The 22,433-nt window shown below is 43.7% G+C and overlaps 1 protein-coding gene across 1 annotated transcript in view; it reads right to left on the bottom strand.

The window, feature by feature from the left end:
- Nucleotides 1-286: 286 nt before the first annotated feature.
- The window catches only part of rnf220b (ring finger protein 220b), a 42,618-nt gene continuing 20,471 nt past the window's right edge, over nucleotides 287-22,433 (bottom strand). Inside the window, exons 3-15 of the mRNA XM_076275410.1 lie at nucleotides 16,426-16,532; nucleotides 13,162-13,207; nucleotides 12,836-12,937; nucleotides 11,833-11,875; nucleotides 8,844-8,890; nucleotides 7,928-8,039; nucleotides 5,220-5,316; nucleotides 4,692-4,778; nucleotides 4,476-4,534; nucleotides 4,266-4,359; nucleotides 1,607-1,715; nucleotides 1,079-1,153; nucleotides 287-358 (exon numbers count right to left, since the gene is read on the bottom strand). Coding sequence (XP_076131525.1) covers nucleotides 287-358; nucleotides 1,079-1,153; nucleotides 1,607-1,715; nucleotides 4,266-4,359; nucleotides 4,476-4,534; nucleotides 4,692-4,778; nucleotides 5,220-5,316; nucleotides 7,928-8,039; nucleotides 8,844-8,890; nucleotides 11,833-11,875; nucleotides 12,836-12,937; nucleotides 13,162-13,207; nucleotides 16,426-16,532 — 1,050 coding nt within the window. The remainder of the gene's footprint in view (nucleotides 359-1,078; nucleotides 1,154-1,606; nucleotides 1,716-4,265; nucleotides 4,360-4,475; nucleotides 4,535-4,691; nucleotides 4,779-5,219; nucleotides 5,317-7,927; nucleotides 8,040-8,843; nucleotides 8,891-11,832; nucleotides 11,876-12,835; nucleotides 12,938-13,161; nucleotides 13,208-16,425; nucleotides 16,533-22,433) is intronic.

Here is a 22,433-nt window from a genome sequence, read left to right as displayed (position 1 = left end):
GGCCTTCAAGGTTTAGGCCTGATGGTCAATACTGAAGTGGTTTAGGCCTGATGGTCAACACTGAAGTGGTTTAGACCTGATGGTCAACACTAGTGCTGCAGGCCTTGTCAATTAATGCTGGAGCTGCTTGTGAAGGCCTAATGGTCAACACTGGAGTGGTGCAGGCCTGACGTCCAACACAATAGCGGTACAGGCCTTGACCGTTACTACAGGAGTGGTAGAGACCTCGATGGTTAGCACTGAAGAAGTGGCAGGGGAAGGAGGCCAGCTGTCCCTTAGATCCCACTCACAGATACACACGCCGCAGGTCCCCGGGTGATGTGATGGTGTTGCACTGCGGACAAAGCTTCTTAGCCCCCTAAGAGTGACACAGAGCGGAGAGGTGTATTTATAACATTCCAGAGACTAAGAATAAACGCTTCCTTTACCTGACCTCTATTGTAGCTAGTCAACAATTACCACCAACACAGTGGTGTGGCAATGACGTATATGTATCTATATCTATCTAAGTACATCAATCTAGCCATGGGGAAACTAAGAGTGGATGTAGTTGAAGTGCTTTCCGAATAAATTACAAATGAACGTTAATCTAATTATAATGATTCCTACCACCCTACTTCCCTACACCCCTATCTATACTAATGATCTTTACTTGCTATATGGCTCACCTTTGAATCCAACTTCCGATGGGCATCAAAATTCTCCCACTGTTGCAAGTTCTCAGATGTTGTCAGATGCTTTCTGCTACGTGATCAAATGCACTTCCTTTTAATCGGGTACACTGTGTGTCTTAATTAATATTTTAAGTGCTTTACTTTTTTAAACTATTGTTTTTTTTAACTATTGTATTTTTATTGTTTTGTCTACTATTATGTACTATTCCTTGCTTTTGTTTATGTACTGTAAGCACAATGACTTGTCCCTGTGTACAAAATGCACTATATAAATAAAATAAACTTCCCTTGCCTAGCCTATACTCTCAATGTGTAAACCTGTTACTACAGCATTCCCATTTGCAGTAATACAAATGTACGTACAGTATAAAATGCATCCATCTAAGCACAGTCCCGGGACTTACCAGAGTCCTGAGCCAGCACTCCTCACAGTGGACGTGCCAGCACTGGATGGAGGTGAGAGGTATCGTGTAGCAGTCCTACAGAGGGAGACAGACATTACAAATCACACATACAGTACAACATTTAACACAGCGTGACAGAAAGACATGCAATAGCCTGTTTTTTTCACCAAAGCAATTACAAAATTGCAATGCCATCAGCAAAACACCAGCTATAGGGATCAAAGACTTGATCCCACTAAAAATAGAATGACAGTCAAAATATTAACATTGGGTTATTATATGGTGTGCAGAGCCAAGAGACTGCAGAGCACAAAGTTAACACTAGATGGCAGTATATATCTGTCATTTACCTATCAGTCATTCAGTCAACCATTCAAAACCATATTCAGTTCCTTAATAACTTAATATCATGACACTTTGACAAGGCGTCCATAACTGATTTACTCTGTCCCTCTTTTTTTTCTATATCTAGGGAGACACACGCACACACGCACACACAAAAAATGCAAATGTGGATGACAATCTCACCATGCAGATAAGACACTTGTATCTGTCGCCCCGTGACAGCTGTTTCTCCAGATCCCGTATCCGACACTTCAGGGCCTCCAGGGTGGTCAGACCAGAGTCCTTAGACAGGCTGCAGAGAGAGAGAGAGAGAGAGAGAAAGTGAGAGAGAGAGAAAGAGAGAGAGGGAGAGAGAAAGAGAGAGAGAGAGAGAGAGAGAAAGAAAAGAGATTGAGAAAAAGGAACAAGGAAAAAAAAGAAAAAAGGTAAGAAATCACAGAGAAACAACAATCATAATTACATAAATCACACGATAATAAACTGGATAAAATGCTTCTTGAGTAAAATCTCGTTCCTGTTTGTGTGGGCAATGCTGGTGATAACATGACTGAGACCTCAGGGCCTCTGTGAGTTAGCCCACCAGCAGGTAAATCAGGAACCAATGGGCTCCTTTATTGTGGCATCATTAGTAAGCATCCTGAGCCTAACTTGTCTGTCCAGTGCAAACAGCAGCTCAGTGTCCTACAGTGTTTGTGCTGTGGGCTTTGGGTGCTTGTGTGAGTGTGGAACAGGTGTTGTCAGCGTGCTCGCCGTTGGTGTCTGTAATTAGAGCAGCAGGCAGGGCCGAGAACCCAAACAAGCCGGCGGTGGTCACAGCCGTGGTAGTCGCATTAGAGCGCAGCCGGAGGCTCGATTGCTCCTCTCCTCTCCTCGCTGCTCCGATCCCTGACACCAGGGGACACCTGCCTCCCAGCAGGCACTCATTTGTCTGGAGCTGGTCGCTACGCCACACCACGCTACGCCACAGCACGAGTCTCATTTCCCTCCTCACTTACCCGACGCCACTCATGCATCCACACTTCTCCTCCAATTAAATTACGCTCCTGCCACTGCTGTGCTCCCCCCCCACACACACACACATACACACACATACACACACACACACACACTCTCACACAGCCATACCCCTCCAAATCCTCATCTTTCCAAATCACGGTCGGGAAACCTTGGTGAATTCTACCACATTTAATCACCTCTCAGGAACCCAGCCATGACAGAGGGGTGCTTACAGTGATCCATCATGAACACTTCTTGTAATTGATGAAGAATATATGGGATGGAGTGGTATGTGTGTTGTACACACATTGTGGAGACATTCGGAGCAGTGACCTGTTACAGTATGTATAGATGCATGGTTGTGCTTGTTTGCTAAGCATTGGGTTGGAATATCATGATGACAAATGTTAAGCTCTAAGTGTGTGTGTGTGTGTGTGTGTGTGTGGTTTTTTCTGCACTGGGAAAATTGGGATAACCCCACAATTCTTTCGGTAATGAACAAGACATCCTTTTTCTGTTAGGCAGAGTGACATTGATTCATTATTGGGGGTGGGGGTTAGTGTAGATAAAAAAATCTAACTTTCCTTTCCTTATCTCAGACGTGTGTAAATGAATGTGCTCCTTTATGAAAGAGTCATTTGCTCCTGTCACAATAGGCCCAGCTGCACTCTGGGGCTGAAGCTGTGAGATGGGAGGGGAGGAGGAGGAGGAGGAGGAGGAAGCTTCCCTGTCATTTATAAATCTCAGACAGATTAAATTATTCACCACCATACATGGACATTGAGCATGAAATTTAGCAGCAATCATACTGGCACCATTCGCCAACCCATTTATCATGAGGCTAGAAGGAGAGGGCAGTGAGAGAGACACACACACACACACACACACACACACACACACACACACACACACACACACACACACACACACACAGACACACACACAGACACACAGACACGCACAGCAGTATTATTATAAAACAAATTTTACACTAATAAAATAACAGCCTGTCCCTATTTCCTTGATTAATGGGACCATCACGCTGATAGATTGCCCTCTCTCCCAAACGCTAGCGGGTGTCAGGGCCGACTCCTCTGCAGGCTTTGGGAGGGGGGTGAAGGAGGACGCAGGCAGTGTCTCTACAGTCGAGGGGTCAGGTTGGGTTGGCAGACGGCTCGCTGCTTAGCAGGCTGAGACAGAAAAATCTTTCCCATTTATACTCTGTCTCCACACTGTGCAGCGCTAGGCGTCTCCAAACTCAGAGTGCTACTATTAGCATGATCTGTTCACCCCCAGGGGGACTCTAGGGCTGTTATAAATTGTGCTGCGGCGTTACATTTTTTCGCCTGCGTTAGCTTAGCTTTGTCCTGAGAGCTGATGGGTGAGTGAGAGAGCAAGAGTGTGTGTGTGTGTGTGTGTCTGTGTGTGTGTGTGTGTGTGTGTGTGTGGTGGGTTGGACAGAGGCCTCTGTTTCTGCTGTCCCACTGAGACATGACTGATCCATCATCACTCCACACACACACACACACACACACACACACACACACACACACACACACAAACACACACACACACCCTTATAGTCATTTCACAGTTCACGTGGCTAACCCTGAATACTTTTTATGCATCCAGCCATCCCAGCCTCCCTTCCTCTGACCAGTATGACCCATGCATGAGACTCAGAGCTTAGACGTATTAGCCTCTGCCTCACAGGGCAAGTCTATTTGCCTGTGTGTGTATGTGTGTGTGTGTGTGTGTGTGTGTGTGTGTGTGTGTGTGTGTGAGTGTGTATGTGTGTGTGTGTGTGTGTGTGTGTGTGTGTGTGTGTGTGTGTGTGTAGACTCACATGTCTATGGTGCTGTTTTTACAGGTGCCCTGCAGGAAGTTTGTGCCACTGCTGTCCAGTTTGCTGTTCTCTCCGTTGCTTGTCGATGGAGCCTCTGTAACCAATGACCATCAGTCACAGAAAATACAGCATTAAAAAAAAAAAATCATTATCCACTCAGCACAAATATGCCTCTGCTGCCATCTCATTGCACATGTATTTATGACTCACCCTCAGCTGTCCACTTGGAGCATTCTGAGTGACCACTGCCTGGTGGTGTCACCCCTCCACTGAAACAGCATGGAAAGAGATTTGAATTCATCTGAGCCGCACTCTAAATTGCTGATATCTACAGTGGGGTGTTCTGACATGTTTTGGGAAACTGATCTGAATGATACTGAATTGTGTCCATACAGTATGTCCGCATGTGTGAGTGCAGGGACCTACTTTAACACTGCTGCTTTCCGTGCTTCTCTCTCCGCGGCCTTCCGCCCGTCTTCTCCTGAACACGGGATGACGTCGACCTCAGTGTATCTACAACCAAATGTTAGGGATCCACACCTCACTGAAATGAACACATTTTGCACCCACATTTACATGATATTGACATTTATTCATTTACTAGACACTTTTATCCAAAGCGACTTAAAAAATGAGGATTACCATTCGAACTACATTGCAAAGAATACCTCAGGGTAACAATACATACTACTTTAGAAACACTACCAGACTACCAGAGGATGAGTTTAAATACTAGTCAAAGTTTGATCGAAAGAGATTACCCCACATTTATCAGCTTATGCTGATTACATTTGTGACAAAATAACTGAGACCCATTCAACCACCATTAAAGTAAAATGCCCTACATAGAAGAGTTGCGCTTGTAGTTTGTGGCTTCTATAGTGAGCAAATCACCCAGCTGTGCTTGTAGCTTTGAGGAGGTGACCTGTGGTCAGTGAGCTGTGACAAGGATACTGTGCTTTGCCATATTCCAGAGTGTCATCTCCGTCCACATCCAGGTCTGCGTCACTGTCGTGATTCTCTTTCGAGGTGCTGCTGACAAAGCCAACACCTGCAGTAAAGATAGGGTTGGAAATGACATGAGTTAATATACAGAGGGAATATACAAAAACAGATTAATTAGCTGAACTGTGCTCAGAGAGAGACACTTCAAATCGCTTACTATGTGGAATACATGTCTGGATACACATTAACAGAGCCCAGTTCTTCATCATTGTTGTCACATGATTCACCTATGTTGGGTGATCCTAAAGGAAATGCAATCTATAGGAAGTGAGTTTACATTCTGTATGGTAACTTGTACATAGATGCATGTGTCCACACAGTTGTCCCACAGGGACCAGTATCTGTCCCTGCATGTGTGTGTGTGTGTGTGTAGGGGGTACTCTAAGGGGGATATGGGGGAGCTGCCCCCCTCTCTCCTCCAGCAGACACTGGGGCTGATCTCTCCTCTTAACCCATCCAGCCTGCCAATATAATCCCTCCTGAAAAGGTCATCACCGATCTGGGCGCCCTTCAATCACATTATGCACACCACGGCGCACACACACACACACACACACCGACACACACACACACACACACACACACACACACACACACACACACACACACACACACACACACACACACACACTGTCTGCCCATCCCAGAGGACATTACAGCCATGTCTGTGACACCCAAACATACATACACAACACATGTGTCCACACATACTCACACGTACACACAGCACAGGGAACACACAGACATCCACACACTCAGGCGCTACTATAGAGATATGCATATACTGTATACAAAAAATCACACACCAAGATCAAGATTTTGAGACTCACAATAAACATGCAACAAACCCCCACATACCAGCAGACTATTACATCCTAAATATCTACAAATATCTCCTTTTAGCAAAGACATAGAGAAGGTTACATTCACCCTTGACATTTCTAAAGTATTGAAGGAGAAAACACATCTATGGTGTGACCAAAAAAAGAGAGTGCCACCTGCTGTTTGAGGTCAACACACACCTCTGTCTGTCCAGCTCCTTACGACTGAACTCTTATCTGTTTCCAACCCCCCTTCCAACACCCCCCCCCCCCCCCTTATCGCTGTGGAGTAAATCAGGAGAAATCCTGCTGAAAAGCGCTTGCTGATGTGTGCCTGATAGGACCCTTGAACATGAGAAGCCTGAGAGCTCCCAGCCAAGGACAGAGCCACTTCGATCTCAGCCTCACAGGCCTTCTCGTGTCAGCAGACGATAACACGTGTGTGCTGCTCTCTCTACCTTTCTTCTGTCCTCTTAGAGCTTAGGGAAGCCGAAGGCTTGAAAAGGCACAGGGTTTCTTCACTGCTATGCTGCACTCTCATTCAGCTAAAGGGGACTATGAAATGTGAGTGAAACTATAAGGCTATGATTTACTAGACGTTTGAGAGTGTAAATTCTATCAACAGAGGAAGTACACTAAAGCAGGTGTCACAGTGAATATACGAGATGCATGTTATTTTTACTTATCTTGCTTATTTAGTTTATTTTCCTCATTTGTTGTTTTAATCATTTGTATTACATTGGATTTGGGTTACATATTATACTAATTATGATTTGATATACATAATCAATATCAACTTATAGTCAGCTGGAAGAAATCTCAATAAATCAATGAAACATTCAAAATAAGGGTGGAAGAATATGTTGATAGTATCAACTTGATACACTTAAGTATTACTTTGAAATAGAAAGGATGGAATTATTTGATGAACTGGTAAAGTGTTTGGTTGAGTCTATCTTGCTATCTTAATTCCATGATCCATCTCTATGCCCCTCTTGCCTGCTGCAGTCTTCTGATGAGCATCTGCTATGTTGACCTTCCACCAAAACTAAGAGGTCACAGTCAAGACTCTTCACCTATGATTGCTTATTAGTGGGATGATTTACCTAATGCTCTTTGTTCTAGTGACAGTTTGGGATCTTAAAAAAACATCTAGAGACTCATCTGTTTACCTTGTGTCTAACTAATTAATTCTCCTTACAGTCATGGTTTCTATACATTTATCGTTATTGTTACTATTCTATCAAATTCTATTTACCGGTAGTATATATTGGTATATTTTAACCTCTGCTATATGACTTTAAAGGCCCCCTTAACATTTGTTCTTCTCTGTGTCCCCCTACAGTTGAGAAGCACAATAATAAACAAACTAAATATGCGTATTTTGCAACAAAGTACGAACATAACTCTGATATAATATAGAAGGAATGCACTAACAGCAGTCTGTGGAAAAAAATCTCTGAATTCCTGTAGCATAGCAGCTCTTTTTCTGTTTCGATTTCGGAGGAGCGATGGGGGGGGGGGGGGGGGGGCAGTCTCCTACCCGAATCTAGAAAGTTGCTTGGTCAGTAATCGCCTACAGAGGGCCGCTCAGACAATGGTAGAAGTGCAGTTTGTGGTGAGGTTGCCATCAAAATGATTTTGGAAACGTTATGTTAAGGTCAAAAAACTGTTACAGGTGATTGTTAACTTTACAGTAATGTTAATGTAATGTTTATTGATGCCATTGTAACTCGCTTTGAACAAAAGCATCAACTAAGAACTAGAGACATAAACAATAGAAGGATGGCATTGTGTGATGAGCTGGAGGAGCGTTTGGTTGAGTCTGGCGCATACCTTTAATTCCCCTGAGGAATGAGGCCATGTGCTGCCTCTTCTTCTCACTCCACACGTAGTCCTCCCTGCCAATGTCCACAGAAACGTCCTCTCCCACACACACTCCATCCCTCTGTTGGGACACAAACATACATTCTAACCATTTATTTATGTCCACATGGAGAAAAGTGGTACAGGGACACAAATACACACACACACACACACTCACACACTCACACAAATCACACATGTTTATGTAAAACTACAACAAGAGATGAACAAAAAGCCTTGCACTTTACTGTAACATAGCATAAAACATAAAAGACTTTTAGGATACACTTGTTGGAGAAAAGAGAAAAGAACAATCTTTATAGCGTAGTTGTGGGTGGGTCGTCTTGAATGCCCCCTCTGGTCCTACTGTCACGGCCATCCATCTGGCCTATCCATCATGTGTGTGTGTGTGTGTGAGTGTGTGTGTGTGTGTATGTGTGTGTGTGTGTGTGTGTGTGTGTGTGTGTGTGTGTGTGTGTGTGTGTGTGTGTGTCCATGTCTGAACTGGACATGACAGCTGCCAGGGGACGCCTCCTGTCTGATCTCACCTGCCCATCAAGCACGGGCCCAGCAGAAACCTGTGATCTGTGAATGTGAGAGCATTCCACCACAGGGAGGCACGGAACCACAGGGGAGCAGGGGCCACAGATATGGAATGACAATTATTGCTCTAAGAAGACGACATGTCCTTGAGTACCAAGATACCAGGAGCCCTCAAAACCTACAGTAGAAAATGCCTCACTCCTAATTAAAATGAAATAAAAAAAACACACACACACAACCAAAATCCTCCTAACACAGAATCATCACACACAAATGGACAAGCACATGCACATTTGTATTCAAACGCCAAACTGTGCATCGAGAAAATGTTGATTTACAGTACCTGGCTCTCTTCAGTTTTCTGTCTCTTTCCGAACTTCCCGATCCGCACTGAAAAAGAAACACTGAACTATATAAGCCATAAAGTCATAAACAAGTACTCTGACATCAAACATCACTTCGCTGGCAGATAAGAGATTGATGGGATTCAGGGATCCAGGATTCGGAATTAATCAGGTAAAAAGAATACATAACACAAGGACATCAATTAATATCAATTTCTTATCAACAAATTCTTTAAAGATCAATTTCTTCAATATTTGTTCTTACTTGGAAACTAAATTTAGGCCATGTGTTGATATGTTATGCTTTTGTTTTATCAATCCTACATTGATTTGAAAATAATCAAATAAAAGAACATTGATGAAATATTTACTATCTATCCAGAAATATACATTAGAGGTAAAACAATTGAGAAATTCCACATAGCATTTTCTTCCAACAAATAGAGTGGCAGAACTGATTCAACAACATTGACAACAAAGTAGAGTCACCAGTTCTATCTCTCAATAGGACTGCATGGCTAGATATTCCAGTTGATCCAAAGATGTGATGCTATCTCCATCCAGTAAACTAAAAACAGCTTTCATTATTTACAAATCTCCACAGCATTTTATTTCTCCCTTTTCCACTATTATAAATTGTTCCTCTATTTGTTATCTCCAAAATTGATGTCATTTATTCTTATATGAAAACAGCACACATTCTGTCCATACATACATCATTGTGTAAAAAAACACACACACACACACACACACACACACACACACACACACAGACATACACACACACACACACACACACACACACACACACACACACACACACACACACACACACACACAGCAGCCAGAGGCACTGTACCAGGATTAACACAGCAGAACGAAAGCTTTTACTCCATAATTCGGGAGTGATTTTGCCTGACAGGAAATTGTCAGCAGGGACATTAATTTTTAGGTGTGTGCGATTATAACAGGGGCACTGGGAGGGGCCGTCGGGGCAGGCAGTAGTGGCCATAACTCCAGCAGCGGTCAGGGTCCGGTGGCCCCACTAATCAGAGTACCAAAGCCGATGATAGACCAGGGCGTCATTAGCTTAGATAGACAGAGAGATGGAGAGAGAAAGAGAGAAAGTAGGAAAGAGGGAGAGAAAGAAGGAAAGAGAGAGGGAAAAGGAAGGGGCCAAATAGAGATAGAGGGCGAATGTGAAGTGGCTGATTAATTGGCCGTAAGAGGAGACCCCTCACGCCTCCTGTGCGTCTTTTGTATCTTAATGATCAGCCCCATATAGATTAATAGCCCACGTCGATGGCATGGGATTGAACAAAGCCGGCTAGATTGTCTTTGAGGTGCAGCTGCACATACAGATATGAGTCAGCCGTAAAGAGGAACCAAAAAGGTGTTCAGTTATGCAAGTCCCATGAACAGGTTTGGGTAATGGTGCCAGAGATTAGGCTAACATGATTCCTACCTGAATACTAGAAAAAAATAATTTACTATAAAAAGCTAAAAATGTATACGGTATATTTGGATTTTACAAGAATATTGACTCTAATCTATTTAAATGTTAAAATAAATTTAGATAGAGAGAGAGATATTGACAATATTGACTCTATCTATAGTGGACAGTGGACACTATGTTTACACTTAATCTATAGAGCATGTTTAGCCTACACAGATGGAATATTGCTATTTTAAGCATATTATTTTTGGCCTCACTTAGATGTTTATACAATATTTGGGAAAATATGAATAACAGGTTTTATATTAAATAGATGTATCTGTAATGCTAGTATTATTTTTGACTACATCCTCTAATGTTCATTGTATTCCTATTAGGTTACTCTATCATCATTTCCCTACCGAAATACTGCTTGAAATTCTTCACAATTACATTACACTTTATATTGATTCCACACTGCATGACTGGGTGTGTGGTCCTTTCTCACTCCAGGAGAGGGAAGAGGGGATGTGGGGGACTGAGAGGAGATGGACGGATGGAAGGGGCAGGGACGGTGCGGGCCTTACCGGCTGGAGCGGGGCGAGGGGGGAGGGGGGTTCCGTCGCGAGGCCGAGAGGCCGCTTTAACACCCTCTTTGGCGTAGCACCTGCACCAGCAGAGGTCATCAACTGTTAACATATCAAGAGGTGAAGGGTTAATAGATCCTCTGCTCGTGGAGGTGCTAGGTCAGGAGAGAGAGAGAGAGAAAGAGAGAAAGAGAGAGAGAGAGAGAGAGAGAGAGAGAGAGGACGGCACGGGCGCAGCAGTTGCCTGTAACCATGACAACAGCACGCCGTATTTTTGGGGGCAGTGTTTGCTGTAATACTGGGCTGTTTTGGTCCAGTGATTATGGTGATATTCTCAAAATGTTTTATACGCTCGGTTTTATTTGATAGTGAATTATCATTTTTGTTTTCTAAGACCTCCATATTATGCCTTTTCATCTGCCTTTTTATTATTTATTTTTCACAATTTTTTGTCACAATTTTGAACTATTTTTTGCATACGCATCATCTTTCCATCACGATACCAAGTTAAACCTTACTCACAAATAAATTATTAATGAAAAGAAATGCTAAATAATAAATAAATAAATAAATAAATGCCACAGTATTTCCCATCACCTCTTAGACATCTTTCTAATATATCTGTCCAAGATACTCTTTTAACCCTTCTGGCTACTGGCATATATTAGGCAGCTGCAATAACTCGCAATTAACCTAAGGCAAATTGGGCATGAAAACAATTTTGTCAATTTAAGCAATCATTACCAAAATATTTAAAGATAATGTTTGAAAAGAACAAAGAATCTTGAATATAGGCCACACAATTAGAGTTATGGTTAGAGTAATTTTTTAAAAGGATAGGTTAGGAATTATTTCAGGAATTATGATGTTCTAACATGCTACATGTATACATACTTACATGAATATTACATTGAATAATGTAATAACCAAAAAGTAATGACAAAAATATAAGGGTTGAATACGTACCATTCAGCCTTGTTTGCCTATTTGCCCTCACTCGCAGAAAAGTCTGTAAAATTAAGAATGTTCCATTTAACAGTGGATATCAAAACATTAAAACAATTTTATTCTGAAAAGGTAAACCTTCACCATATGATGTATAAGTTATGTGATATCATATTAATCTCTGTCAGATTCTGAGGATATTCAGTAAAAAAGTCTCTCTGGTCATTATGGCTTCGCTGATGGTGGAAATGATCAGTCTGCTCTCTCTCTCACTCACTCACTCTCTTTCTCTCTCTCTCTCTATCTGAGCCAATCAGAGGAGCAATTTACCCAAATCCACCTCCATGCCTGTCAATCACTTAAGCATTCGCTGCAAAGTAATCCAAGCACAGACTGGGTAGAGCAGAGAACGAGAAACTTTAGACAGAATGCCGTCTGAATGAAAGGGATGACAGCATACACATCATTTCATTTTCATAGATAGTTTTACATGCCTAGACCTATTTTTCATGTTTTCAATGTATTTGTTGACTGTATTTTCGAGTTTGAGTTGCATGAGCATACTGTATGTAAACTGCATGAAGCTCAGTAAACATGGCTAATTTTCTTGTGCTACAGCTCCCTCTAAAGGCTTAGTTCAGGGCTGTTGCACAGGTCAGATGAAATAAAGTTTCTTTTTATTATTATTATTATTTTGGGGGGGCTTTTTGCCTTTTATAGGACAGGACAGTGAAGAGACTGACAGGAAGTGAGTGGGAGAACAGATGGGATCGGGAAATGACCCGGGTCGGACTCAAACCCGGGTTCCAGTGTGCCCTTGGACCCAAAGGTGGCATGGGCGGTGGTTGTGCCACAGCATCTCCGGAAGAAAAGTTTCTAATTCAGCATTGACATGTTTGGTGACAGACCTTATATAATTTTTAGACCTTATATTTTACACCTTACAAGATATGCAAGGATACAGTAAACAATAAGTGAACCTGTGAGGGTAAACGTGTAAACAATGCACTGACTGATAAGTCACCTGATATCTGTCAGAGAGAAGAACATCCTCTGTAGGCTGTAAAGGGTGTGTGGTAATTGGTGGATCTCCCTCACGCTTAATATGCATTGCTATCAGCAAAGACTATGGAGACAGAAATAAACAGACAGACATTTATTTAACATTTCCTTTAAACATCACAAGTGGTCAATCAATAATCATAAGAAAACAAAGGCAACTGTCATTATAATTTTGTATAATGTTATAATGTATGTATATTTTGTATAATGTTATAATGTATGTATAACTTTGTTTAGGTGTTAGCTAAAATGTTATCTTAAATATATACTACATTTGCATGTGCTTACCTTAGGTGTCAGTGCTGTGAGAGAGTCCTTCTGCATGGGACTTTTACTAAAGAGAGCAAGAGAGAGAGAATCAGACTTAGACGTGTAGACAAATCAGTGGATCCATCCTGCACCTTTATGGGCATATATCCATTACACATCTCCTCCCATCAGTGTCAACCATAACAACCGAGGTGTGCTTTTCTCGTGTTATTTATTAGACGTATGTTTTGTTTATCCTCCGCGAGCTTTGGGCTCAGAGCCTTTGCTCAGCCTAACAGCTCTACCACCGCCATACCCTGGGGCCAGGTTCAATTTCTAACAATTACTGTCCACGACAGTGTCATTAAGCCGATTAGGGCTGTAATTCCTTTATTGGAGAGATCTTTCTTGTGGATTGAGCGGATAATCTTTCTCTCCACACTGCCCCCCACCCCCACCCTACCCCCACCCAACCCTTTATGCTACTAGCGAATGTGCAGAGGAAAAGGCGTTATTAGCGGGTTATGATTTGTCTGCAAGTCGCCTGGAGCCCCTGGAAGTGATGAAATATGTCGGGGCGAATGTGGCAGTGTGTAAACATTACGCCTTGTGTGTGTGCTGATGGTGGATAAGGAGAGAAAGAGAGAGAGAGGGGGAGAGAGAGGTGGAGGACGAGAGAGAAGGAGAGAGAGAGGGAGAGAGAGGTGGAGGAAGAGAGAGAAGGAGAGAGAAAGGGAGAGAGAGAGGTGGAGGAAGAGAGAGAGGGAGAAAAAGCGCTGTAAGCGTCTCCCCCTCAGCCAGCCAGAAATGTGATCGGCGCAGCCAGAGTGCTTTTAATAGGGCTGAGGGAAAAAATTTAACCGGCAAGTCCAGAGAGCCTCTGTGTGTGTGTGACAGAGTGTATGAGTGTGTGTGTGTGTGTGGGGGGGGGGGGGGGGGGGGGGTGTTGATTGTGTGAATGTGAGCCAGAGAGAGAAATACAAGAAAAAGAGAGAGAAAAGAGACATAAACAGATAAGGAGGAAGACAGAGAGAGAGAGAGAGAGAGAGAGAGAGATGAAGAGCTGAATCTGTTACCGTAGTACTATTGTTCATTTAACTGCTCTCAGATTAACACACGGAATACCTGATGGAATAAATCCATCAGCCAATGTATGTGCAGAAGCACCATGCATACACAAACTCCCAGGCTGGCGATGGTGACAGACAGGGAGATCCCATTTATGAGTCTCAGGCTGGCAGAGCACACTCTCCCTGGCATGTGTCCTCCACTGAAGTGGATTAGACAGACCACAGAAAGCAGACTGGCACACAGCTGATTGGCATAGGATCTCACAGGGAAGAACACACATGCACACACACACACACACACACACACACACACACACACATACACACACTCTCTCTTTCTTTCTCTCTCTCTCTCTCTACACACACAGAGAGAGAGAGAGAGAGAGAGAGAGCGAGAGAACACTCATAGACACAACCACAGGCACAGACAGAATCAGAGCACAGCACTCAGAAACACAGACGGGATTTCACTCCAAATAGGCATCTAGTCTGTGTACCTGCCTCAGATTTCAACACCCTTAAAGATGTCAAAGAAAAAGGGCCGCACTGCTTTTATATATACAAAGAATCACACACAAAACAATGCCTGTTCCAAAAAAGAAAGACCAATAAAAAGACGTTGGAAATGAGAAGACAGGACTCCTGTGAAAAAAAGCTGAGGCAGAGATACAGGCAGCGACACAGAAATAACAAAGATGATAAAAGGGTAAAGGGGGGCACTGAACCGAGGAGAGATAAAAGTGGACAGAAAGAATAAGAGAGAGATAGAGAGAGAGAGAGATGTAAAGACAGCTGATGGAGGAGAGCAAAAGGGCTCATTCCCATGAATTTTGATGAGTATGCTTTGGCTAAGACGCAGGCCTGGCGCTTCAAAATGAACAAGGATGTGTATGTGAGTGTTTGTGTATGTTGGCCGGGGTGTGTGTGTGTGTGTGTGTGTGGGGGGGGGGGGGGTTGTTGGGCAATGGGAACCAGAAACCCATGGAATCGGGTACTCCGGCGAAGCCACAAAGCAGGGCGAATCTAATTCACTTTCAGTAATTATATTTACACAGTAAATTAGACATGAGCTGGGGTGAGCCTGTCCACAAACACACACAGACAGACATACACATACGACACACACACACACACACAGATGTGGCAAAGGTGCAAACAAAAAAAAAATCTCTGTATTTGTCACCAGAGCACAATCTAAGGTGACACGCAGAAATGCACCTCGTTTAACGAGATATGCCTGTATAATCCACTGCATGTGTCTGAGTTGGTGCATTCCCTGTGTGAGGATCCTGGAGTCCAGCTGAGTGAGAGCACGGTGGTAAACATCCTAATAATTGATCTGGCACCGGCGATAATTGTTTTTGGAATACTTACAGTAAACTGTCAACGCTGATCTGTCCTCAATCAGAACGCTATTACCATCATATCCGTTCAGATGGCCCTGGATGCCTGACTGCTCAGATCCAGCTCTCAGTAAAAATATCATCTGGGATCGGTTATGTGAGACTTAAGTTTCAACACAGTTTGGCTAAATTAATAAATCAGTTAACTTCCAAAAAACAGGCATTCCTTCCCAAAACTGTTTTGAAAGTGTAATTGCACTGACAGGCATCCTCTAGTGGTGGCTAGACAGTCAGCCAGAAACGCATCACTTCAACCCTAGACATTTTTCAAATACCAAATGAGTGCTGGAGCTCCAGAGTTGCCTGAACATTTAGATAAGAAATGCTAAAATGCTTACAACTCCTTTAAGTAATTAATGTGTGTGTCTGTGTGTGCGTGTGTGTGTGTGTGTGTGTGTGGGTGTGTGTGTGTGGGTGTGTGTGTGTGTGTAGGTTTGTGTGTATGTGTGTGTAGGTGTGTGTGTGTGTGTGTGTGTGCGTAGGTTTGTGTGTATGTGTGTGTAGGTGTGTGTGTGTGTGTGTGTGTGTGTGTGTGTGTGTGTGTATGTGTGTGTGTGTGTGGGGGGGGGGGGGGTGGTTGGGTGTAGGTGTGTAGGTTTGTGTGTGTATGTGTGTGTGTGTCTGTAGGTGTGTGTGTGTGTGTGTGTGTGTGTGTGTGTGTCTGTAGGTGTGTGTGTGTGTGTGTGTGTGTGTGTGTGTGTGTGTGTGTGTGTGTGTGTGTGTGTGTGTATGTAGGTGTGTGTGTGTACAGTAGGTGTGTGTGTGCGTGTATGTGTGTGTGTGTGTGTGTGTGTGTGTGTGTGTGCACGCGCGCACACGCGTGTGTGTACCTGAGATGTAGCTGGGCGAGGCGCTCCATCTCCTGTTCCATGTGACTCTGCAGCTCCCCCGGCCGCAGCATCACCTGGCAGATGGGGCACACGGGCACCTGGCCGGGCTCACAGCGACCTTTGACCTTGGCTGGGGAGAGAGCGGGGCGGGCAGAGAGTGAGTGGGAAACACACTGTAAGAGTAGGGACGCAGACAGGAATCCAGAGCCATCTGAAAGAATATTGTCAACGGACAATAAACAAGGTTGATCTGTTTGACTTGTGGTTTGACAAATTTGAGTTTCTTGCACAATATAATATGAAATATTACAATCATATTATTTATAACATTGTCAAACATTGGCCTCTTTGAATACATTTGTACGGTCTTCTGGCTCTTCCACCCTTTCACTGGCTGAGGAAATGGAGAAAGGAGAAGAGAGATGAGAAAAGACTGGGATGAACATCAGGGCAAACCCTTCTCCCGACCATAAGCCTCTGAAAGGGCCCCATGTTATAAATTCATTGTCTTCTGTCATTTGTCTCCAGCCAAGAGCATCTAAAATCATAACCACCTTTCACCCCACCAGAACTGTCAGTGTGTAAAAGAAGCAATGAGGCAATGATGATGGCCATGACTCTTTGGCAGCTGAATGGCAGAGTACAGATTTGACAAGCCGTCTGTTTCACATGCTTCACTCAATCCTACACTAGGATCTTTTGTTCCTCTTGCTGTGACTGTTATTCACCTCCTCAATTCCATGCAAGAGAACAGTAAGAGGCTAATATCAAGGAATAACGTGGGAGAGGGAAAGACAGAGTGCAGAAGAGAGAGAGAGGTGTGTGTGTGTGTGTGTGGGGTGTGTGTGTGTGGGGGGGGGACAGTAAAAGAGCTCATCATAGTGAACTATCCAGTCACTCTGTCAGTCTCTGATTCGTCCAGCAGACCACCAACGTCGACGCCAACTACTGACAGGTTTATTTCAGCAGAGGGGCTCTGGTGATAAAACATTAACAAGTGTGAAGCATCGCTACGCTAGACGAACCTGACCCTGAGCAAAACAGAACTAGAACCGATGTCACGTTCAATAAAACTCAGCGCCGGGCCTCCGAGTCTCCCCACTCATTCCTGGTGCCGACCGTTGCGAGGAAATCTATTTACCAAATATGACCTGTCAAAGACACAGTGACAGGAAGCCCAGTCGAAGGAAATGGAGAGCACAGGGCAATACGGTCCCACTAAAGAGCCGTTTAAATGGCACCAAATGGAGGTGGATAAAACATTTTCAAATCTGCACGGTGTGTCTCCCTATGCCTGTCCCCAGGAAAAGTGACAGCCTGCTATGCGTGTTTCTCTATTTTATTCCCTCCTCCCATCTTGCATTGCGTGCTAAATGAATTTCCTGACATGCATGGTGCGTTCCTGGTCTCGCCCTGCTCCGGTCTGCTCGCGCATGCTACGACCCGGCCCGCTTGCTTGCGCTCCCTCGTGTCAGTAAACAGCCGAATCTCTCAGCTGAAATTGAATTTATAACTGCATTACCATCCTCAGATAACGCTCTCAAATAATACCACGATAAGAGGAACTGAATTGGATTCTGTGCTGGTTGGCTTTTTTTGCTTTGTAGCCCCATTTGGAGGTCTCTCCTTTTCTTTGTGTCGAGAAAGAGAACGCACACTGACTCTAGGAACTTGGCGAAGTGCTGATCACGGGATACGTAATATTAAATACAGAAAGAGATTGCGCAATCTTGTAGCTAAGATGCCACAATGGTTTAATAGGAGACAACGTTTCGGCCTATGACTTTTCTCAAGTCTCATTTTCTAACATCTGTAAATTCCAGAGGTTGATGGCCTAACTGTAGCAGGTTCTTGTAACCTGGTAGTTACAGGGGAGTTAAAGCACAGAAGGCTTTGTCTGTTGTGCTTAAACCTCCCCTACACATTTAATAATATAACAATGAGAATATTGTTTAAGTCGCATAGAAATATTGTCACAGAGTGGATGACAAGAAGATTTCATTTGGGTGGTGTAAATATGCCCAAACAGTGCAATCCACAAGGACATGTCCAAAAAAACCTGATTTATCAACACTATCCACCTCCTGCTGTTACAAGGCCTGCATTGTCCTTTCATGTGCAATGGACATGCCAAAGCATGTTGTCACATGCACATGTCACGTGTGTGTGTGTGTGTGTGTGTGTGTGTGTGTGTGTGTGTGTGTGTGTGTGTATGTATGTTTATGTGCTTTTATCTGTGTCCTTTGTCCATAAGTGTGAGTTTGTGTGTGTGTGTGTGTGTGTGAGTGTGTGTGCATGTGCATCTGTGTCCTACACATGATGTGTGTTCTGGTGTCTGTGTGGTGTTTATGCGTGTCAGAGCGACAACGTTGACAGTTGTTTGTTTAATCAATCACCTGGTTGTCAGCACGGTGTGAGCCATCATTGGAAATTGAGTTTAGCTCCCATGGGGGAGGGAGGCAAAGCAAATGAAAAGCCCATTAGCCAGCTAGTGACCGGGGGACACGGAGGCGCAAGACGCACCTCCTTTAATCCAGCCACCTGCCTGTTCCTGGTGTATCTGCAATGCCAAATCAAATAACAGGGAACTCTGGGCAGCAAGACAGACGTTTTTGAACATTTTCACACTGTTTTTTGTTTGTTTTTGTCTGTTTTTGTTCACTCTCAACATTTGCTAAACCACACATGTCTAAGTCTAGTTTAAGGACGCAGTTCTCAGTGAACAAACATGTCTGGATGCTTAACTAAGGGTTACGATTTAAGTAATTTAGACAAAATATTCATTTAAAATATTTTGTCAATAGAATTCAAAGAAAGCACTCTTGCCTCAAACAAATTTAAACATATCTCAGATTATTTCTGTGGATAAAGAGACTGCATGAGGGTGTATGTCAATGGTAAGAGAGTTATAAAGAGGAAAAATGGAAGGATGGACTAGCATGTGTTCCAGATCTCAAGTCAAACCAGATGAGTATTACACTTGTAATGCTTCTCCAAATCATGTAAATACAGTACATTCCTGATTCACAACTGGTGGTTGCTAAAGGGAATCCCAGTTTGGCATTCCTGCAAGCACTTTCAAAAATCAGAGATTAGCAAACGATGCCTCTGGGACCTCGGCGGTAGCCCATTAAGGGAAACAAAAGGATCTGAGAACAATTCAAATGAAGTACCAGAGTGACATCACTGCCCGTGGCTTTCGCTGGCATTTCCTGAAGTGCACACGCACAGAGGGCATTTAGTGGCAGCCGATTAGTGCCATACATCCATAAAGCCAGGCACAAGGGCACTGCCCCCCAACACACACACACACACACCAACACACACACACACACCCCTCGCCCGTCTGCCTCCTGCCATGAATTTGCCTTTCAGTGCCGCCATAATTGGGCCGACCTTTGAGCAATCTGAGGGCAGGCGGAAGGCGTGGGGGCCGGCAGGGGGGCTTGTTCCTTGGCAGGCTTTCTGACGAGCGCCGATTTATAAAAGCGGATTGGCTTTTTCCACACCTGCGATCCTCCCCCGTCATGTACCTAGAGCGCGCCTGAGCGGTCTGGTTCATATTTAAGACATCAAATGTTTTTCATTTTATATTGCCTATTTCATCCTATTTGAAATATACTTTCCGAGACAAGGGCAGGGGGAAAGTATGCATGCTTGCAGTCTGTTTTTATTGGGGAAATAATGGCCCATTGAGAAAGGGTATTTAATGGGAAAAGTAATAGGCAACATAGTAACACATCTGCTGTGGAAAGTCATTTCCTTGATTTTTCAAAGGTAGTGGGCATTTTTCTTCCTCCTCCTCCTTTTATTTTTCGACTCAGAATAACTCAATTACGGAGATGCATGCCCATGGACTGAAAAAGACTTTATTACCTCAGGTCTCGTCTTAGAAGTCTGATTAGCCGCGCTTGAAAGCATCTGTGTGGTGCCGCGACAAAGATCATTACTGCACTCTCTTTCCCAAAATAAGAAACCCCCCCCACCACCCTCTCTCCACCCCCACCCCACCCCAAAGCCTTTCAACAGATCTCCATCAATATCCAAGGCGTGTTATATGACCATGCCTTCCCAATAAGACCTCAGCCGCACCCTCCCCCTAATAAAATAAGTGTCTGATGCTGATGCTTCGGCCCAATCTCCAATACAATCAATCTGGCCCAGCCTCAGGCCCAAGCCCGTATGGCCTCACTTACAGATCAATGTTTACATGTTCTCAGCCCTTATTCTCGCTCCCACTGTCTGATCAATGGCTCATTAGGGCTCATTTATTGAATAATCAAAGCCGTGTTATAACACAGACCACCTGTAATGTTTGAAGCCATGGCCTGCGTATCATATGGAGTATGGTTCATGATGTGGCCTGTCATTGGGTTTAAACGTGTGTATGTGTCTGAGCATGCACCTGTGTGTGAATTAGTGTGCACACACAGCTGTCTCAAGCATTCACGCTATCTCTAGCTGTGCTGGTGATTATGTCTATCATCAGCTCTGCAAAGATACAACAGGCTTTGCATGACTAAGCATTCATATGTGCAAAAGCGTTTTTGTGAGCATCTACACTGCAAAAAATATAATCTAACCAAGTGTTATTAATCTTATATTAAGAAATATTCTAAAAAATCTATTCGGTATTGTTTTTAGTATGAATAGACTTACCTAGCGCTCTCTCGAAAGATCATTTTGACTTAATTTAAGAACACTTTGACTTATTTTAAGGAGTTTTATTACTGTAAGACAATTTTACTCAACGCACTGGCAGACAAATATGCTTGTTTTTAGAACAAATTTGCTTAACGCACTGGGAGACAAATGAGATGTCTTACAGTAAAAGAAATCGTACTCTTAAATCAAGTCAAATGTTAAGAGCGCTAAGTCTCTTTATACTGAAAACAATACCAACTAGATTTTTTTTATCTTGATATAAGATTAATAAGACTTAGTTAGATGTGTGTGTGTGTGTGTGTGTGTGTGTGTGTGTGTGTGTGTGTGTGTGTGTGTGTGTGTGTGTGTGTGTGTGTGTGCGTGTGTGTGTGTGTGTGTGTTTATGCACATTTATGGATGTCGATCAGTTCAATTCACATCTGCATGATACCCACCTTTCCTTGACATCACCTGACTCCAGTGTGACACAACCTTGAACCGTCCCATTGCACTCATGATGATAGAATAGTCTGTGTGCCTTTGTATGAGTATAGGTTTCTGCGTGCAGCCTCTAAAGTATGTTTGTGAGTGAATATGTGTGTGTGTGTGTGTGTGTGTGTGTGTGCGTGTGTGTGTGTGTGTGTGTGTGTGTGTGTGTGTGTGTGTGTGTGTGTGTGTGTATGTATAAGTGTGGTTGTGTGTCTAAGTGTCTATTTATTAAGCTGATCAGCTCCATTCATGTCTGCCCAGCATGACCGTGACATCATCTAATGACCAGCATGACACAGCCTGAGAACAGCGCACCGCATCGCACTATATTGCCGCTTCGCACTGCACTGCGCTCGTGGGCACAGCGGTCTGCTAATCCTGCTGGACCGCTGGTCAGTCTGTCAGCGCAGACCCCTCCAAGCCCATTAACTTCACCATCAGCTGTTTCCCGTAGAACGCCTGGGCCTCTCGTCTGACGGCCAATCACTTCCAGACTGCCCACAGCCCTTTTATAGCCAATCATCTCTGGAGCTCCGCCTGAACACAGATGGTTCAATTCTGAATTAACATCACGGTAACTATTTATACATCCGAGTGGAGTGGAGTGTGCGTACGGAAAGTTATATGACATGCAATTCTTTTATTTTTAACAGACTGAAACTGTAGGGGTGCTAATCTGAAGGGCAGACTACTATTAGTGAACCTCCTGCATGTGCTTGGAGGGTAAAAAGGAAGAGTTGGAGAGCTGGAGAGAAAGTGTTTTTTTTGGAGGGTGGGGGGTACGGGGGGGGGCTGGTTGTAACACTTTCAAACTAAACAGATGTGAAGGTGTTTTGGATTATACCTCGGACTCTAGCGCTGAGAGAAGCCATCGG

The sequence above is a fragment of the Alosa pseudoharengus genome, unplaced genomic scaffold, assembly GCF_046254945.1.
Source record: "Alosa pseudoharengus isolate Yale_2024_CS ecotype anadromous, Long Island Sound unplaced genomic scaffold, YU_APseudo_1.1 YU_APseudo_1.1_scf_11, whole genome shotgun sequence".
Lineage (NCBI taxonomy): Eukaryota > Metazoa > Chordata > Actinopteri > Clupeiformes > Clupeidae > Alosa > Alosa pseudoharengus.
Note: the sequence above shows the minus strand (reverse complement) of the source record. Positions and strands in the feature narration are given on the sequence as shown.